The 20,706-nt window shown below is 43.2% G+C and overlaps 1 protein-coding gene across 1 annotated transcript; it reads right to left on the reverse strand.

The window, feature by feature from the left end:
• Window positions 1-3,106: 3,106 nt before the first annotated feature.
• LOC137345715 (HEPACAM family member 2-like) lies at window positions 3,107-20,692 on the reverse strand. Its single transcript, XM_068008979.1, has 5 exons — window positions 20,482-20,692; window positions 17,618-17,878; window positions 10,966-11,082; window positions 4,536-4,640; window positions 3,107-3,315 (listed from the first exon to the last, which is right to left on the reverse strand). Exons 1-5 carry the CDS (start codon window positions 20,690-20,692, stop codon window positions 3,107-3,109), a joined length of 903 nt encoding a protein of 300 aa, XP_067865080.1.
• Window positions 20,693-20,706: the final 14 nt, after the last annotated feature.

Raw genomic sequence — 20,706 nt, forward strand, 5'->3', positions numbered from 1 at the left:
TGACAGGAGGAAAGTCCCAGTGGGAAAGGCTTTGGGAACCAGTTAAATATCTCATTCACTTCCATCAGGTCCCCTCTGTGACATTTCTTCTTCAGGTTCTGCTCACTGATACTGCTGCACTCAAAACCAGCCCCAAGCCAGTCCAAACTTTTGGCCCCTTATCTTGCATGCAATGAAACTGTGTGTATGTGAAGGGACAGAATAGGTAGCATACCCATGAGATTTCTTTGTAACTGCTCCATTTTAAAGGTTAAAGTGTTTGTGAGACTCACTGGTTAAAGTTTTCACTTTAACTGAATTCCTTGGAAAGGTGACCAGACTGTTAAATGTTTAGATGGATTTGATACTTACGGCACCATATTACAAAGAAGATGGAAAAGACTGTAATGCAGACGACCAATATTGGGATCAGTATGCTCCAGATTAAAATGGTGACATCGCAACCTTGATCTGAAAATGTACAACAGTGAACTCACTGAGTTAATTCACACTGAGTATCTCCATATCCAGCTTGTATTTATGCAGCAGCTTTAACAGAGTAAAATGTACCAAGGTGCATTACAGCAGTGATAGCAAATAAAATCTGGCATTAAGGAAATATTAGGACAAGTGACCAAAAGCTTGGTCAGAGAGACAGACAGACAGAGAGAGAAAGAGACAGACAGACAGACAGAGAGAGATGCAGAAAGAGACAGACAGAGATACAGACAGCTGAATACACAGCTGCCAATGGTAGAGTGATTAAAATCGGGGAGCTGCAAGAAGACAGAATTGGACATATAACATGCATATTGTCATGGTCCTGTAGTGTTTTCAGGAATATGCGGTTTGCCTTTAAGGCTTGCAAGGGATCAGTATTGCTTTAAGAACCAGCAAGCCTTAGCAGTTTTTGGAAGGTGCATTTTTGTTGCATTAGAAACAGCCATTTTGGAGACTGCAATTCAAAGGGTGCATTCTCATTACCATAGATATAGCCACTGGGAGTGAGCCTGATGTGATACATTTGTAACAATTCAGTTTTGAACTGACAGTTAGTAAGACAGTTTGTCCTAACAGAACACACTCACACAGACAGAGGACACAGACAGTTGTGGTGTTCAGACACCTGAAAAAGAGCTCTCAACCATTTAAACTGAAGGAATAGGACTTTAGTCTGTTTTATTATTATCTCTTAAGATTCTAAGTAAAAGCCAAGCCAAAACAGAGATCTCTGGTCATTTAAATTGAAGAAAGGCAAATTAGACGGTGACAATCTTTTATCCCTCAAAAACTCTAAAGTCAGACTGATTCTGTTGAAAGTGTTTGCAAGTTGTTAATTATTGAAATTCTCTGGAGAAGGAAAGCAACATCCTGTGAGGACTTTGAGCAACAAACATCCTGTGAGGACTTCGAGCAACTTTCCATGAGGACTTCGAGCAACATTGGACTTTAAATTTGCAACGACTCTAATTTTTTCGATTTTAAATGTTGTTTATATCATCATAGTGTTTAAGAATATAGTTCTTCCAATTAAAGAGTTAATTTATTGATTTAAAGCCACCTGGTTTGGTTAGCCTCATTCGGGGGTTAATAGATGGTACAATTTGGCTGGGTCTTTCTTTAATTTGGAAAGTTTTAAATGATATGTTAGCCGAACTGTGGAACGACAGGAATTGAATTAATAGTGTGTTGGTCCCATCACAATCAGAATCGTATATTTTGATTGGGGGCTTTGACTGGAGTGTAACAATATAAAGAGCTCAGGGGGATTCTCCTCTCAAGATGTAAGAGCTGGGTATAGTAGACATGATCACCACAGATTTAGGCACCGGCTGCTCACAATCTACTGTCTATTAATTTAAACTGAACAAAACCACGATCAGCTTGTTCTTCAGTTCACGATAATTGACTCTGGCCAAGCTCTTACTCCAACACTGAAGAGGAAAATCTGCCTCTTTCTCTTGGACCAGAAATAGTTCTTTTACCAATCCTTTTGATCTCAATAACTGTCAGTCTCTGAGTCAGAAGGTTGTGGGTTTAAGCCCCACTCCAGGGACGTGAGTTCAAAATCTAGTCTGATGCTCTGGGGCAGCACTGAGGGATTGCTGAGTCTTTAGAAGGAGGTGTAAACCAACTCCCTCTCTGCCCTCTCAGGTTGGCATGAAAGATCCCAAAAAATGAATATGAAAGAGTATAGGGATCAAGCAGGAGAATGAGATCAAACTAGGTGGACCAAACTACTGATGCAAACTTGATGGGGCCAAATGACCAGATTCTGTGCGGGGAGATTCTGTGATCAGAAAATAAATAGTAACAAGTCGGGAATTTGTCCTATTTTTGCTCATTCATCCAGACAATAGACCCACATTCCCACATCAGTCTATCTAACTGACTCCTGGCTGAGTGTGAGATGCCTTTTACCACTGTTCTGTCTTTTAAAGACCATTCCAGGAACCAATTACTGTTCACGTGAAGAATGCTTCCCGATATCTATATAAAACCTTCCTGTCGCTAGTTTTAACCAAGCCCCTTCATCTGTTAGCCTGACATAGGTTGAAGTTCTGCCCCAGATTAACCCGTTCTCACTCAAGTCCTCACAAAAAGGGGGTGATTTTAGTTTAAGTCCTGATGGGAAACCCATGGGATCAGGTGGAATGCCAGATTCACACCCCGCCCAATTCTGCTGTTCAGTGATTTTAGTGTGGGTTGGATTAAAATTGTCTGTTCAGGGTATCATGGAATGGTCAGAGTGAGTGAGAATCTAGTCAACCTCACCCTCCCTGATCTGGTTTGGGGGATGAGGTTGGAGTGGGGATAGGGGGAGAGGGGGAAATTGAAGTCAATTGTAGCCTCCCTGTTACTGCTCCCCTTGGAGATTTATTCATTTACCCAAACCAGCGTCTAATTCCTGGGGCCTTCCGGTTCTATATGGTTCAGCTATTCATGGGAGAAAGGTACTGACAACATTCACATTACTCAGAAGTGAATTCAGTTGGTTGAAATGTTATGAATTGTAATGAAGATCTGTCAGTAAACTCACTGCTTTGCTGAATCTTGTCCACTAGGATGATTGAGATGGCGATCACAATAAAGGAACATATTAAGCTCAGTGAAGCTCGAAAACCTGTCAAGTGCAGATGATGCAATGATTTAGAAATTGCAGTTTCATTTTTAAGAATGGAAATTTGTTATAAGGAAATTGCTTTTTACCTGTGTTTCCGAAGAGTCCCTTAATACACAGACAGCCCGAGTTCCAAACAGCAATGGTTACAGTCACAGCAAAAGCCAGCAGGATGGCCACAAGACATAAAGTAACCACAGACAGAGGGCCAGCACCTGCACCAATGATCAAACATAATGGTTGTTAATCTACACTGTATTTAATGTGAGATTAAACTAATATGGTGCACTAATATTGTTGCCCAACACTGGCTTACATATTTTATATGTTGGTTCTTGAGTTGCATTAGCGAGGCTGCATTTATTACCCATTCCTAATTACCCAGAGAAGGTGCTGGTGGGCCTTCTATATGAACCACTGCTGTCCTTGTTCTGATGGAGCTCTCATTGTGGCATTGGATAGGGAATTCCAGGAAACTAACTCAGCAACAATAAGCTGCCTCAACGTGTACATGCTGACATTGTGATGTCATTAGTAGGTGGGTACATGCTGTTGTTGTGATATCATCACTACCTAGGTGTGTATGTGCTGACATTGTGATGTCACCATTATTAGGCGTATACGTGCTGACATTATGATGTCACCGTTACTAGGCATGTACATGCTGATGTCACCATTACTAGGCGTGTACGTGCTGCATTGTGATATCACCATTACTTGGCGTGTATGTGCTGACGTTATGATGTCACTGTTACTAGGCATGTATGTGCTGATGTCACCGTTACTAGGCATGTATGTGCTGACATTGTGATGTCACCATTACTTGGCGTATATGTGCTAACATTATGATGTCACTGTTACTAGGCATGTATGTGCTGACATTGTGATGTCACCATTACATGGCGTATATGTGCTGAAATTATGATGTCACCATTACTAGGTGTGTACATGCTGACATTGTGATGTCACCATTACTAGGCATGTACGTGCTGACATTGTGATGTCACCATTACATGGCTTATATGTGCTGAGATTGTGATGTCACCATTACTAGGCATGTACATGCTGACATTATGATGTCACTGTTACTAGGCATGTACATGCTGACACTGTGATCTAAACTACCTGACGGGAATTTAAAAGCCACAAGAATCGCTCTGCTGCTGAAGCCGTGCTTTTATCGGTCGTGGGTGGAGCAGTGGCAGACACTAAGACCAAGGTCTTCCTGGCCACCAGACCAACAAAACCATAGATTTATCTGCACCTGGCTGAGGGTTGTATAGCCCAGGACCACAGGTGCTGGTGGTCTCTATAAAGCAGCTTACTGTTATTGACTGAGCTGCTCATTCTGTTCCAATTACCCTGCAGAGTTCTGGCTCACCTCATCTTAATGGATAATTTTCATACAAATAAAGAATATTTTATGTACACGTACCTTTAATCGCAATCCAGGAAGCAAGGGCAATGAAGATGGCAACAAGAGACAGAGTGTTACTGCTGAACAGACTCAGAAACAAATGTTTGTCATGCCTCAGAGACGCTACAGAGAAATGAACAAGAATATTGACGCTGTTTGAAATCCACTGTAACCTACTTTACAACAGATCTACATATGAGAAAATGAATTACACATACAGCAATGGACAGAGTGTAACGGGTAACAGTGATGGTCTCTGGGTTGGACAGGCTGCAAGCGATACTGGGCACCGCAGTCATGGGGACAGACCAAACACTCATCAATAGACCATACGTTAGAGCAGTAGAGTGAAGGAGGTCTGTGAGCTCACTCAAACCAGGAGTAAGTGGAGGCACCAAGGACAGTTCAAAACAATATACCGTGTAGAAGCAAGTTACATATCAGAGCTGATTTTATAGTGTACACCACCAACAGGGCCCTTCTCCCTCAGGCCTTACATATCAGGAAATGGCGGGTACCCTGACAACACTTCCCCATGTACATGACCATGGGTGGAACTCCCCTTTGGCAGTGTCCACTATAAAGTCAGCCCTGCTATGTCACTCGAATGATCGAGGCATAAAATGTATCTTGTTGTGAACAATCTGAGCCCAGTGGCTACAGAACTGATGTTCAGCTACAGTATCCAAGTTATACTGTTTGGCAGCGAAGTCTGTTCTGGCAGCCAGGACTGGGACAGAACTCTGTTCCCGGAGGCTTCGGGTGTAGGTGTGCTCCTGGATGGAAGCTTTTAATTACTCTTGAGGGTGCAGGCTGGACTGTCCAAATGCTCACTAAGTAAAACATACACTTTGGATAAGGGTAGAGCATGTCCAGGAATTCCAATGCTAAGATAAAAGCAAAATACTGCAATGTTGGAAATCTGCAATAAAAACAGAACATGCTGGAAATACTCAGCAGGTCTGTCAGCATCTGTGGAGAGAGAAACTGAGTTAATGCTTCAGGTCAGTGACCTCTACACTGGAGAGAGCAAACACAGATTGGGCAACAAGAATTTAGGGAGCTAGGTAGCAGATTAAAAAGCAGGAACTTAAAGGTTGTAATCTCTGGTTTACTCCCGGTGCCATGTGCTCGTGAGTATAGAAATAGGAGGATAGACAAATGAATGCATGGCTGAGGAGATGGTGCAGGAAGGAGGGCTTTAGTTTCCTGGATCACTGGGTCTGCTTCTGGCAACGGTGGGACGTGTACAAGTTGGACAGATTGCACCTGAACTGGACCAACATCCTTGCTGGGAGGTTTGCTAGTGCTGTTGGGGAAGGTTAAACTAATTTGTTATGGGGATGGGATATAGAGTGGAGGTACAGGAGGGAGAGATGCACAGCCAAATATAGAAGAGAAACAGAGCCAGTCCAGAAGGTAGAGCAAATATAGACCTGTAAAGGCACAAATGAAAAAGGCAAGGCTGGATTGCATCTATTTTAATGCAAGGAGTCTTAGTAGTAAGGCAGATGAATGCAGGGTGTTAATTAACACATGGGATTATGATATTATTGCTATCACAGAGACATGGTTGAGGGAAGGACAGGACTGGCAGCTCAATATTCCAGGGTATAGAATCTTCAGGCGTGACAGGGGAAGGGATAAAAGAGGAGGTTGATCAAGGAATCAACTACTGCAGTAAGGAGGGATGATATCTGAGAAGGTTCCTCAAATGAGGCCATATGGGTAGAACCTAAAAACAAAAAGCAGGCAATTACTTGTCTGGGATTATACTACAGGCCACCAAGAGTTCAGGGAGGTGTAAAAATAATAGGGTAATAATAGTAGGGGATTTCAACTTCCCAATATCAACTGGGATAGTCTTAGTGCAAAAAACTTAAAGGGGGTGGAAATCTTAAAATGCATATAGGAGAGCTTTTTACGCCAGTATGTAGAAAGTCCTACAAGAAAAGGGGCAGTATTGGGCCTAATCCTAGGGAATGAAGCCGGACAAGTGATAGATGGGGGAACATTTCGGGGAAAGTGACCATAACTCTGAAAGATTTAAGGTAGTTATGGAAAAGGACAAAGATGGACTGGAAATAAAGGTACTGAATTGGGGGAGGGCCGATTTCAGTATGATAAAACAGAATCTGGCCAAAGTGGACTGGGAGCAGCACTTGTAGGAAAGACTACATCAGACAAGTGGGAGTCATTCAAAGAGGAAATAGTAAGAGTTCAGAACCAACATGTACCCGTTAAGGGGAAGGGCAGGACCAACAAGTCCAGGGAACCCTGGATGTCAAGGGATATAGAGGATTGGATCAAGATTAAAAAAAAGGAGGCTTATGACAGATTCAGAGCGCTGAAAACAGAGGAGGCAACTAGAGGAGTATAGAAAATTACTTTAAAAAGTAATTAGGAGAGCAAAGAGGGGACATGAAAAAACACTGGCGGGTAAGATAAAGGAAAATCCTTGGGCATTTTATAAGTATATTAAGGGAAAGAGGATAACCAGGGAAAGAGTAGGGCCCATTAGGGACCAAAGTGGCAATCTGTGTGTGGAGCTGGAGGGCAGAGGTGAGGTTTTAAATGATTACTTTTCATCTGTGTTCGCTATGGAGGAGGATGATGTTGATGTAGAGATTAGGGAGGGGGATTGTGATATACTTGAACATATTAGCATTGAAAGGGAGGAGGTATTAGCTGTTTAGGTGGGCTTAAAAGTGGATAAATCCCCAGATGTATCCCAGGCTGTTATGTGAGGCAAGAGAGGAGATAGCAGGGGCTCTGACACAAATTTTCAAATCCTCTCTGGCCACAGGAGAGGTAACAGAGGACTGGAGGACAGTGAATGTGGTACCATTATTCAAGAAGGGTAGCAGGAATAAAGCAGGTGATTACAGGCCAGTGAGGCTAACATCAGTGCTTAGGAAATTATTGGAAAAATTCTGAGGGACAGGATTAATCTCCACTTGGAGAAGCAGGGATTAATCAGGGATCGTCAGTATGGTTTTGAAAGGGGGAGATCGTGCCTAACTAACTTGATTGAATTTTTCGAGGCGGTGACTAGATGTATAGATGAGGGTAAAGCAGTTGATGTTGGCTACATGGACTTCAATAAGGCTTTTGATAAGGTCCCACATGGAAAATTGGTAAGAAGGTAAGCGCCCATGGGATCCAGGGCAATTTGGCAAATTGGATCCAAAATTAGCTTAGTGGCAGGAGGCACTAAGGTGATGGTCGAGGGTTGTTTTTATGAGTGGAAGTCTGTGACCAGTGGTGTACCACAGGGATCGGTGCTGGGACCCTTGCTGTTTGTAGTGTACATTAATGATTTAGATGTGAATATCGGAGGTATGATTAGTAAGTTCGCAGATGACATGAAAATTGGTGGTGTCGTAAATAGTGATGAGGAAAGCCTTAGATTACAGGATGATATAGATGGGCTGGTAAAATGGGTGAGCAGTGGCAAATGGAATTTAATCCTGAGAAGTGTGGGGAGATGCATTTTGGGAGGACTGACTAGGCAAGGTAATATATAATGGATGGTAGGACCCTAGGAAGTACAGAGGGACCTTGGTGTACTTGTCCATAGATCATTGAAGGCAGCAGCACAGGTAGATAAGGTGGTTAGGAAGGCATATGGGATACTTGCCTTTATGAGCGGAGGCACAGAATATAAGAGCAGGGAGGTTACGATGGAGCTGTATAAAATGTTAGTTAGGCCACAGCTGGAGTACTGTGTACAGTTCTGGTCACCACACTATAGGAAGGATGTGATTGCATTGGAGAGGGTGCAGAGGAGATTCACCAGGATGTTGCCTGGGCTGGAGCATTTCAGCTATGAAGAGAGACTGGATAGGCTAGGGTTGTTTTCCTTAGAAGAAAGAAGGCTGAGGGGAGATATGATTGAGGTATACAAAATTATGAGGGGCATAGATAGGTTAGAGAGGAAGAAACTTTTTCCCTTAGTGGAGGGGTCAATAACAAGGGGGCATAGATTTAAGGCAAGGGGCAGGAGGTTTAGAGGGGAATTGAGGGAAAAAAAATTCACCCAGAGGGTGGTTGGAATCTGGAACACACTGCCTGAAGAGGTGGTAGAGGCAGGAACCCATACAACATTTAAGAAGTATTTAGATGAGCACTTGAAACGCCATAGCAACAAGGTTAAGGGCCAAGTGCTGGAAAATGGGATTAGAATAGTTAGGTGCTTGATGGCTGGCACAGACATGATGGGCCGAAGGGTCTGTTTCTGTGCTGTATAGAACAGTACAGCACAGTACAGGCCCTTCGGCCCACGATGTTGTGCCGAACCTTTAACCTACTCTAAGATCAAACTAACTACCTACCCTTCATTCTACTATAATCCATGTACCTAACCAAGAGTCGCTTAAATGCCCCTTCTTCCCTCCGCCTAATCTTCAAAAGGGGCAGCTATTACAATTAATACACACCAGCATCTCACAGGACCGCTAGAATCACCACTCCGTCAACAACAGGCCAGGAGGGATGTTGCAATTACCTATGACGCTATGACTTTGTGGAACACCTTTGTTTAGTCCGCAAGCGTGACCCTGAGTTTCCGGTCACATATCATTTTAATTCCCCACCATGCTCTCAAGCTGACCTTTCTGCCCTTGGCCTCCTGCAATGTTCCAAAGAAGATGATGTAAGCTCAAGGAACAGCAGCTCATCTTTTGATTGGGCAATTTACAGCCTTCTGGACTCAGTGAGTTCAACAATTTCAGATCATAACCTCTGCCCCCATTTTGTTTGCTTTTTCTTTGATGGTTTTGTTTTTTCTCTCATGTTTTTCTTTTCTGTGCTTTTGGAGGGCAGCTGTTCATGATTCGGCCACTCACAGCTCTACCAGACACGTATTTTGTTTATTTGTCCCATTACCACTCTCTCTGGCTTTACATCATGAAATGTTTTGCCTGCCCAGCTCTGCGGAGGCAGGTTTGAAGGCGAGACCTGGCGTGCAAATCAGAGATCAGGGTGTTGGGTCAGCGCCTCGAGGTGTTCCCGCTTCCGGCCAATCTTGCCGGAGGTGGGGTCAATGAGGCGCCGGCGACCCGCCCAGCAGCGGCTGGTAGCCAATCAGTCCATGTGAAGGGGGGGTGGTGATGGAGTGGAGGTGGGGGGTGGGGGGAGTGGTCAGGATCTTTCTGGCCTCGGAGTGGACCCTCACTGAGTGCAAAGCCTGGTAGCTCTGTGAAGGTAGTCTCCTGAGAGTGGGCAGGGGGGGACATTGGAGGTGGAATCTTCATGCCCCAATGACAGGGCCGCCAGGATGAAAGGTCGCACCCATGGCCAACACCAATCCTCCGGAGGGAGTTCCCCTCCACTCTGATGTCCCTACAGGCCTTGGGCCTCTTGATTTTCAGATTTTCATCCACGCTTCAGAGGGCACCTCCATCCTGAGGCATCCCTGCAGTCTCCTAACTGCCTCAGCAGTGCCCAGATATCCTGGTGGGACCGGACACAGCTGCGGGCCCTCTGGTTGGGCTCAAAGCATCAGGAACCCGGTCTTAAATCGGAGAGCGGATGTGGCCAACTAGGAGGCCGCTTGCTGGAAGATCACGCCAGAACACAGACCTGTGCAGGGTCAGGATCCAGAAATGGGTTGCTCTCCACAGATGCTGTTGTAGTATTTTCTGTTTTTATTATAGATTCGACGCTAACCAATGAACCAGGTTCAAGGAACCTCTTACCACCTGATCCAAGGGAAACCTCACACCAGCTGCATGAGAGCCCTTAACAACAGGTCCAAGGGAAACACCTCCCAAACTGGGGCCCACCGTGGACTCCTGCCACCATCAGCACCATCAAGGTCAAGGCAGACCTGTCTCCAATGTCCAGTCTCTTCGTAAACTGACTTGGCATTACACGGGAGTTATACTGCTTGCAGTGTCGCACAGTGAATTGAGACTGCCCACTCTCAAGGGTGTTTCTACCACACGATGCATTTGGATAGCCTTAGGGGTGACTCCAGACTCGTACCAGCTCAGTTTATGACACAGAAAGAAGCCACTTGACCAATCGTGTCTGCACTGGCCAGAAAAAAAAAAGCCACCTTGTAATCAAGGGATATGGGGAGCGGGCAGGAAAGTGGAATTGAAGCCCAAGATCAGCCACGATGTGTGAAGGGGCAGATACTGATGGTTAACCTCCATTAATCTACATATATAGAACTGAATTGGTGACGACCATTTCTCTCAAATACCCCAATGGCAATGGTTTCTTTCCCAATTGCCACTGGATAGATTTGATTGATTTAAGTGAGTGAGTAAAACTATACCGTACCCTACAGCACAAAGGTGATGCTGGTTAGGCCCCTTTTCTTCCCATATCTCTACAGAAAACACATGCTTATGTTAAAAACTCAAAATTAGTCAAGATTCACTCAAAGAGGTGCCTAAAACTTTATACTTAAGTGTAAATTTGACATATTGACAGATACCTTGGCTCGATTCTCTCTTCAAGCAGCACAGAAGCAATAATCCAATAAGAGATACTGAAGAAAGCATCAGCCCTGCGATCGATGCAACAACAATTACAATCTGCTTCGATGGAAGGCCTGCAAATTAAAAAAATGTTCAATTAACAGAATATTTAACAGGGCACCAGAGAAAATGATATGTAAACTGTCAATTGTCACAACAACCCAATTGTTTCACTATCGTCCATCAGGGAAGGGAATCTGCCACCCCTGCATGAGGCTTCAAATCTATCCACATATAAGAATATAAGAAATAAGAGCAGGAGTAGGCCATTCAGCCCTTCGAGCCTGCCTTCCATTTAATGAGATCATGGATGATCTTCTATTTCCACAACATTTTCCTGCACTATCCTCGTAATCCTTGATGTTTTTATTATGTAGAAATCTATCAATCTCAGTCTTGACCAGACTCAATGACTGAGCCTCCACACCCCTCCGAGACAGAGAATTCCAAAGATTCACCACCCTCTGAGTGAAGAAATTGCTCCTCATCTCAGTCCGAAGTGGCCTGCCCCTTATTCTGAGACTGTGTCCCCTGGTTCTAGACTCCCCAGCCAGAGGAAACATCCTTCCTGCATCTACCCTGTCGAATCCTGTAAAAATGTTGTATGTTTGAATGAGATCACCTCTCATTCTTCTAAACTCCAGAGAATAAAGTCCCAGTCTATTTTATTTTTCCTCATTGGACAATCTCTCCATCCCAGGAATTAGTCTGCTGAACCTTTGTTGCACTCCCTCCATGGCAAGTATATCATTCCTTAGATAAGAAGATTAAAACTGCACACAATACTCCAGGTGTGGTCTCACCAAGGCTCTATATAATTACAGAAAGATTTCTTTATTCCTATACTTGAATCCTCTTGTAATGAAGGCCAACGTACCATTTGCCTTCCTAATTTCTTGCTGTACCTGCACATTAGCTTTCAATGATTTATGAACAAGACACCCAAGTCCCTTTGAAGTTGAACACTTCCTATCCTCTCAGCATTTAAGAAATACTCTGTCAACTGCACAAATTAAAAAATTAAATCAATTCACGTGAGCATGAGAAGGACTCAGTGAATTTATCTGAAGAAAACAACAAAGAACTTATATTGCGCCTTTCACAACCACAGGATATCTCAAAGTGCTTTACAGTCAATGAAGTATTTCTGAAGTGTAGTCACTGCTGTAATGTAGGAAATACAGCAGCCAATGTTCACATCACCAGGCCACACAACCAGCAATGTGACAATAAACAGATAATCTGTCTTTCGTGATGTGGGTTCAGTGATAGGTAATGGCAAGGATACAGGGGAGAATTCCTCTGTTTTTCTTTGAAATAGTGTCACACCCACCTCGAGAGGACAGGTGGGGCCACAGTTTAATATCTCATCAGAAAGATGGCATCTCCAACAGTGCAGCATTCCCTCAGTACTGCATTGGACTTCCTGTCTGGATTATGGGCTGAAGTCACTGGAGTGTGACTTGGACGCACAACCTTCTGACTCAGAGAGGAGAATGCTACCACAGGTGGAGCAGGTGGTGTTTGGTGAGGTGAGTGAATGGGATGCTCAAATTCCCGGATGCTCAAATTTCCAAATGCTCCTTCCACCGGTTGTACTTGGTCACTGCCTGGGCATGTCGATGTTGTTCGAACTGGCTGGCACCTACGCAGGAACATCTTCTCCATTTTGGGTGGTGTTGGGAAAGAGATTCCCAGGAATCAGTGGAGAAGTCACATTTTTTCAGGGAGGCGTTAAGGACATCCTTGTAGCGTTTCCAAAGTACACACCAATTAAAACACATTAACAGAAACATATTCATAAATAAGGACTCCTGTGGGGGGGGGGGGGGGGAGGGGGGATGGTGGGGGTGCAGCCAGTCTAAGGATGGATCTGTCAATGATGGAAAACTGTGGAGAGAAAGGCTCATTTCCCAGACTGGGTTTTCAAAGGGCAAGACTGGAGCACACCCTGATTAAAATTAGCCCTGTCTACTTACAAGGGGGTGATACTATAAAGGTGGAATGGAAAAGGTGAAAACTAGTAAAATCTGCCTCTCGTGGTTTTAAAGGTGACATCAGACATTATTGTCCAAAGGAAAAAGTGTCTATTAGGTGACTGAGCAAATGTGGTTCTTTGTTCAAGCTGAACCTGAGCATGGGAGTAGATCCCCCTGCACCGCTACCTGGGACTATTTAATTGTTTGTGCAGCACATACAGGAAAATCAGGCAGGGGAGGGTAGAGGAACACACGTCTTTAACAGAGCCCGCCCGACTCTGCACCTTTAAATAAAAGGAGAGACCGTCGGGAAATTGCACAAGCCTAGCCTTGTCATTACAGGGGTGTCGGGAGGGAAAATCGGTCTCAGGCAGGAGCACAAAATGGGCCAGGGCTAATTGTCCATATGTTTTACACGACACCCCAAATTCTTTTCCATTTAAGTGGATGGGAATTACCATCGAGCAGGTTGTAAAACAGGAGGCTAAATCATTATCGCCTGATTCACGATACATCCCAACAGCAATTTCACCATTAATTTTAATCCGATATGTGCTCCCAGGATGCACCAAAATGGTAAATCTCCCCTGACATTTCTTTAATGTTTTAATTTAGCTCATGTTCCATCGTGGAGAGAATTACTCTGGGTCGAGAACATCATTAAGCATTCACACCCATCCTGCCACCATCACTCTTCCAAGTACTGATATCTATTCTTCCTGCCCATTCTCTCCCCTGTAGAGATTGAGTCCTTGTTGGGATCAGTTCTGAGGAGACAGGGTACTGCCCGAGTTGCTGTTCATCATGCGTGACCCTGGGTGGTAGATACTGGTAGGCTATTTGACCAGAGTTCCAATGTCTGTTCTCCAGTTAACCAGTCTCAGCCACAGCAGGGTTCAAGGTGTGATCCTTGGCCTCATTGCTTCGAGGTAATGGAGAGAAAGGTCAGTCAGGTGTTATGAACGCTGAAATTTGTAGTATGGCTATGTTTTAAAAACTGTGAGCTTTAAAGCAGTATGACTTTCCTTCAATCAAAGATCAGAAGTGGGGATGTTCGCTGATGATTGCAAAATGTTGAGCACCATTCGTGACTCCTCAGATATTGAAGCAGTCCGTGTAGAAATGCAGCAAGAACAGGATAATATCCAGGCTTGGGCTGAGAAGTGGCAAATAACATTCATGCCACACAAGTGCCAGGCAATGACCATCTCCAACAAGAAAAAAATCTAACCAGTTCCTCTTGACATTCAATGACATTACCATCGCTGACTTCCCCCAACATCAACATCCTGGGGGTTACCATTGACCAGAAACTGAACTGGAGTAACCATATAAATACTGTGGCTACAAGAGTTGGTCAGAGGCTAGGAATCCTGTGGCAAGTAACTCACCTCCTGATTTTGTCCACCATCTACAAGGCACAAGTCAGGAGTGTGATGGAATACTCTCCATTTGCCTGGATGGGTGCAGCTCCAACTACACTCAAGAAGCTCAACACCATCCAGGACAAAGCAGCCCACTTGATTGGCACCCCATTTACAAACATTCACTCCCTCCACCACCAATGCACAGTGGCAGCAGTGTGTACCAGATACAAGATGCACTGCAACAACACACCGAGGTTCCTTCGACAGCACCTTCTAAACCCGTGAACTCTGCCAATTAGAAGGACAAGGACAGCAGATGCAGGGGAACACCACCACCTGCAAGTTCCCCTTCAAGTCACACACCATCCTGACTTGGAACTATATCGCCGTTCCTTCGCTGTCGCTGGGTCAAAATCCTGGAACTCCTTTCCTAACAGCACTGTGGGTATACCTACACCAGATGGACTGCAGAGGTTCAAGAAGGCAGCTCACCACCACCTTCTCAAGGGCAATTAGGGATGGGCAATAAATGATGGCCTAGCCAGCGACGCCCACATCCTATGAATGAATAAAAAAGAATAGAGATTTGGAGGAAATATGCGATCTCATACAAAATCTGCCCAGAGACAAGCCAAGGGTTTTGGTTGCCAGGCGAACGAGGAACCCAGATTAGAGACCCTTTTGAAAGCAAGATGCAAGTTGGTAACACCAAAAAGACAATGGATTTCGCTCTTCCAGACTCTCAGATTGTAAATAGGGTGCCAGGGGCTCTAAAATACAGATTTGAGTTGCAATTTTTAACACCTGAAACAAAGGAAGACCCAGGTGATTTTCCTAGGGTCAGATTTATGGTCTCAGAAAGGCAAACCATTCTTAACTTTTTACCTGGATAAATTCGAAAGGCTTTCCTGTGTCTGGAGGCTCAGAGGAAGAAACAAAGACCAACAGAAGTGCACAGACAGACAGAGAGAGACAGACAGAGAGAGACACGCACAGACAGAGACATACAGAGAGACACTGGCAGACAGAGGGAGAGACAGATAGATAGGTAGGTAGATAGATAGATAGATAGATAGATAGATAGATAGATAGATAGATAGATAGATAAATAGATTAATAGAGACACAGAGGCCAGCGGGCCATTTCTGGAGAACAGCTGCTCTCAGATCACCGATACACCAAAATGCTGCTATGATTTGCACTAGGTTCAAAAGTTTGAGGTTTGCGGAGGAGAAAAGACCAACAGGGTCATCAGAGATTGCCTTACTAAATGAAGTCCAGTCGAATGTGCTTGGAAAAAGTGAGCGAAGAGGGAATTGGCTTTGAGAAGGACTGGGAGATCCAACCCATTGCAGCTGGGACAAGTTTCGGACTTTTAACTGCAAGGATACCTTTTCACTGAGAATACTGAGTAACGTACAAATGTGGTGTGAGGTTCTCGAGTGTTTTACTAAGTTAATGGGAAATACCTTTCTCTGTAATTTAACATATTAGCTACCTATTAAGTACTGTTTAGTTAATGTTGGTTTTTAAATTAGTTGTTACAGTAAAAGTCTTTAAAATATGAAATCTTGTTGTGCGATTCTTTAATTGGTCACTGGGAAGTTCATATCTCTTGTTTTCAAGTTAGCGGTCTCTCCACTGAGGTTGTAATACAAGTTTCCCATTCCCAATCATTATTGAGGGAGCTCCACTGCCTGTGTATTGATGTCAGGTTGCAGTAATTACAATGCCATCCATCTCCAAATATACTACTAACACTCACTGTTGAGGCTCCTTTATTTAGAAGCCACATGGATCAGGTAACTGAAGGCCCAGGGAACTGTACCTCATCATGAGTCAGTATTCTCAGGAGAGAAGGGGCCACTTGAAATAGGAAATAAGGATCAGTAGGTGAGAGCATCTCTGAACATGACAACGTTCAATGGACTGCACTGCCTAATGATTTAGACATTATTACTTTATAAAATCAATTGTCTCTCCCTGAGAAGATACAGTGATCTCTGCCTCAACTACACCTTGTGACAAAGCATTTCATCAACTCTGAGTAAAGCAATTTCTCCTAACCTAAATCTTCATTGTGTCTTGAAGACTCCCCACCTGCCAAGAATGAGGCATTAATTTCGTCACATGAACATTTATTTTCAACTGTTGCTGGAGTGAAGAGATGACTTTTTTAAAGAGATCAGCAGTGGCTGGAAAGTATTTGCAGACTAAGAGACAGTGCTTGGAGAGACAATGGGAACTGCTCACTGATTCAATTAACAGAGATTGGTCTGGGCAATGGTCATCCACATCTTGTCGGTGTCAGAGACAGCACTACACACCCCCCCCCAACTCCCCCCGTCCCACCCCAATGAGAGCTTTGAAATGCACAAACTGCAGGAGTGGTTGTTCCCAAATAAGGGGTTAGTCACATGACTACCCTGCTGGCCAACTTGGAGTTTTGAGTTGTGCTCACAGGACAATTTGAAGACAGAGACTGCAGATTGCAACTGAACTCGGAACAACAACCTCTCTCCTGTTTGGCTCTCTCTCTCCCACTAACTTCCAGATCCACTGAAGTCATTTAAACCTCAAGAGAGAAAAGGCTCCTACATTGAAACAGGCTTTAAAGTGTGCACGGGCCCCAATGAAATAGCAAGACTTACCAGCAACCAAACACTCTATATCGACCTCACAGGACCGTAAATAGAAATCCAGCTATTGCCTCAAACTTTTCCCCTTTATTCTTTCTATTTCTATCTGTGTGTGATAATCACGTATACATACTAGTGTGGTCGTGTCGCATATTTGTAGTCGTTAACTGAATTAGAGTTTAAGATTAATAAACTTCCACCTTTCTTGTTTAAATCTAAGAAAGCCTGTCTGATTGATTTCTTTGCCTTACAATTGAAAAGTAGTGAACAAGTATTCACTGAGGGGAAGTTAAAAACACGGAGTTTTTAAAATTAAACCTGTTACAGTTAAACTAGGCAAAGGCTGAGAGGGAACCTCGAGATTATTATCTCACCTAGTCTCAACAACTTGGTGATTATTTAAAATTGACGATCCCTTCTCACTGACTCCCCAGCCAGAGGAAATTGTCTTCACTTCTCCACTCTATCAAATCTCTTTATAATTTATTTTAATGTTTGTATTAATTCTGAACTTAGCCATCTCGGCTGCAGTGCTGATTTGCCCAGGCTGCTTTAGTAAGTCCACCAATAACAGAAAGATATCGCAAACTTTACCTTTAAATTGTCATCCATAAATAAGCTTACCATAAATAATTAATGTGTAATCTGCCTGTGTAGAGCCGATGGGATTTGTTGCGATGCAGGTATACGTCCCACAGTCGCCTTTCGTAGCACTTGGGATAATGAGGCTTCTGTTGCCATTTATTAGCTGGTGATGCTGGGAGATTTCGCCTCCATCTTTCTGCCACTGATACTCATGAGGGTTTCCAAAAACATCACAGGTCAGCTGGACAGTGGAATAGAGGGAGCTGGAGTTGCTTAATATCGAAGGTTTTGACAGCTCATCTGAAGGGGAAAAATATTGATTAAAGATCGGTGATATGAAAATCTTCACTTGCCATGAAATCTCACTGGGCAAATGTAGTAGCAAATGTGTGCAAAAGAAAAGATCTGCATTTATGGAGCACCTTACACATCCTCAGCACATCACAAAGTGTTTCACAGCCATTTTGAAAATGTAGTTGTCACGTGATGAACATGGCAGTGAAATTGTCCACAGTTTCATCACTAATAGGAATGTAATGAATGGACAGTTAATGTGGTTTTAAGGGAGTTGGATGTGGAACAGGATAAAAGGAGAGTTTTCTGCTCTTTGAAAAGTGTAAAGGGATCTTCAGTCTCCTCTTGAACCACTGGAGTGGGCAACCGAGGCCTTACTTTAAAGAGTCATCCAAGAAAAGTGACACCTTTGACCAGACAGCACTCCTTCATTAATGTGCTGCAATGTTATTACATGAGGTGTTCAGGTCTTTGGATTTATCTGTTTGTATGAAATTCTTTCACCTATTAATTTAACAAGCTTTCTATTTCAATGTGTTAAGCTGTTCATTAAAATAACAGATAAATAGGTCAGTACAAAATCAATGTATTGTCAGTGATATCAGACTGACGTATTAATATGATTGTTAGGGAGAAATTATTTCCATTGGTTGGGGAGTCTAGGACTTCAGGACATAATCAAAGGATTATAGCCAGATCTTTCAAGAGTGAAGTTCGGAACACTTCTACACGCAAAGGATGGTAGGAATTTGAAACTCGCTTACACAAATGGTGGTTGATGCTACGTTAGTTGTTCATTTTAAATCTAAGATTGTTATTTTCTAAGCAAAGGTATTAAAGGTTATGGGGTAAAACAGGTTTATAGAGTTAGGTCATAGATCAGCCCGATCTCACTGAATGACAGAAAGGCTCGTAAGAACAAAAGGTGTACTTGTGTTCCTATATTCCCACAGCACTGTTATCATCCTGTTGCATTAATGTATCATCAGTGATATCAGCCTGTCACATTAGTGTATCGACAGTGCTATCACACTGTCACATTAAATGTATCGTCAGTGATATCAGCCTGTCACATTAATGTATTGTCAACGATATCAGCCTGTCACATTAGTGTATCGACAGTGCTATCACACTGTCACATTAATGTATCGTCAGTGATATCAGCCTGTCACATTAATGTATCGTCAGTGATATCAGCCTGTCACATTAGTGTATCGACAGTGCTATCACACTGTCACATTAATGTATCGTCAGTGATATCAGCCTGTCACATTAATGTATCGTCAGTGATATCAGCCTGTCACATTAGTGTATCGACAGTGCTATCACACTGTCACATTAATGTATCGTCAGTGATATCAGCCTGTCACATGAATGTATTGTCAGCGATATCAGCCTGTCACATTAATGTATTGTCAGTGATATCAGACTGTCACATTAGTGTATGTGACAGTGCTATCACACTGTCACATTAATGGATTGTCAGTGATATCAGCCTGTCACATTAATGTATTGTCAGTGATATCAGACTGTCACATTAGTGTATCGACAGTGCTATCACACTGTCACATTAAATGTATCGTCAGTGATATCAGCCTGTCACATTAATGTATTGTCAGTGATATCAGACTGTCACATTAGTGTATCGACAGTGCTATCACACTGTCACATTAATGTATTGTCAGTGATATCAGACTGTCACATTAGTGTATCGACAGTGCTATCACACTGTCACATTAATGTATTGTCAGTGATATCAGACTGTCACATTAGTGTATCGACAGTGCTATCACACTGTCACATTAAATGTATCGTCAGTGATATCAGACTGTCACATTAGTGTATCGACAGTGCTATCACACTGTCACATTAATGGATTGTCAGTGATATCAGACTGTCACATTAGTGTATCGACAGTGCTATCACACTGTCACATTAATGTATTGTCAGTGATATCAGACTGTCACATTAGTGTATCGACAGTGCTATCACACTGTCACATTAGTGTATTGTCAGTGATATCAGACTGTCACATTAGTGTATCGACAGTGCTATCACACTGTCACATTAAATGTATCGTCAGTGATATCAGACTGTCACATTAGTGTATTGACAGTGCTATCACACTGTCACATTAATGGATTGTCAGTGATATCAGCCTCTCATTAATGTATCGTCAGTGCTATCACACTTTCTCTTTAATTTGTCTTTTGAAAACACAATACCCAAGTGATCTCATAGACAACACCTATTAAATTCAGTGTCTTTAAAGTGCATTTACAGTGCAACATAGCTACAAGGGTGAAGTGGACTTGCTTTGCCTGGATACTGAAGTTATACAGTTCAAGTCTGGAATCAGAGTCGAACCTGACACTGGAGTAAAGGAGGAAGTCTCTCTCCACTTTGTTTGGAGTTAGTTTAGTTTGGAACTAGACACTCTGCTGCCAGATTTTCCTCTTCAGTTTTCCAGGTACAGGCTGGGACGGCCATTTGGGAAATTCCACAGCTGCTACCCATGGTTTTCCAACCACTAAAACCCAGCAGGATGGGGGTCATGTATTTTACCATAATACAAATCATTGCGACTTAAACCAGTGAGGCAAACATACCCATTATCCGTAGCTGAACAGTTCGAACAGGGTTATCTTGTAGATTGATGGAAAGTATATAAAGACCCGTGTCTTCAGAAGTTAAATGATGAAGGACAAATGATCCATTAGCTGGGTCGAAGTCAAGGCGCCCAATGTACTTGTTCATTAAGGAAGGTTTTGAAGCCCCTGCATGAAACTGCAGAACTCCCATTTCACTTCCATTCTCCATATTTCCATTGGACA

This window comes from Heterodontus francisci, chromosome 29 (genome assembly GCF_036365525.1).
Source record: "Heterodontus francisci isolate sHetFra1 chromosome 29, sHetFra1.hap1, whole genome shotgun sequence".
In the NCBI taxonomy this organism is placed as follows: domain Eukaryota; kingdom Metazoa; phylum Chordata; class Chondrichthyes; order Heterodontiformes; family Heterodontidae; genus Heterodontus; species Heterodontus francisci.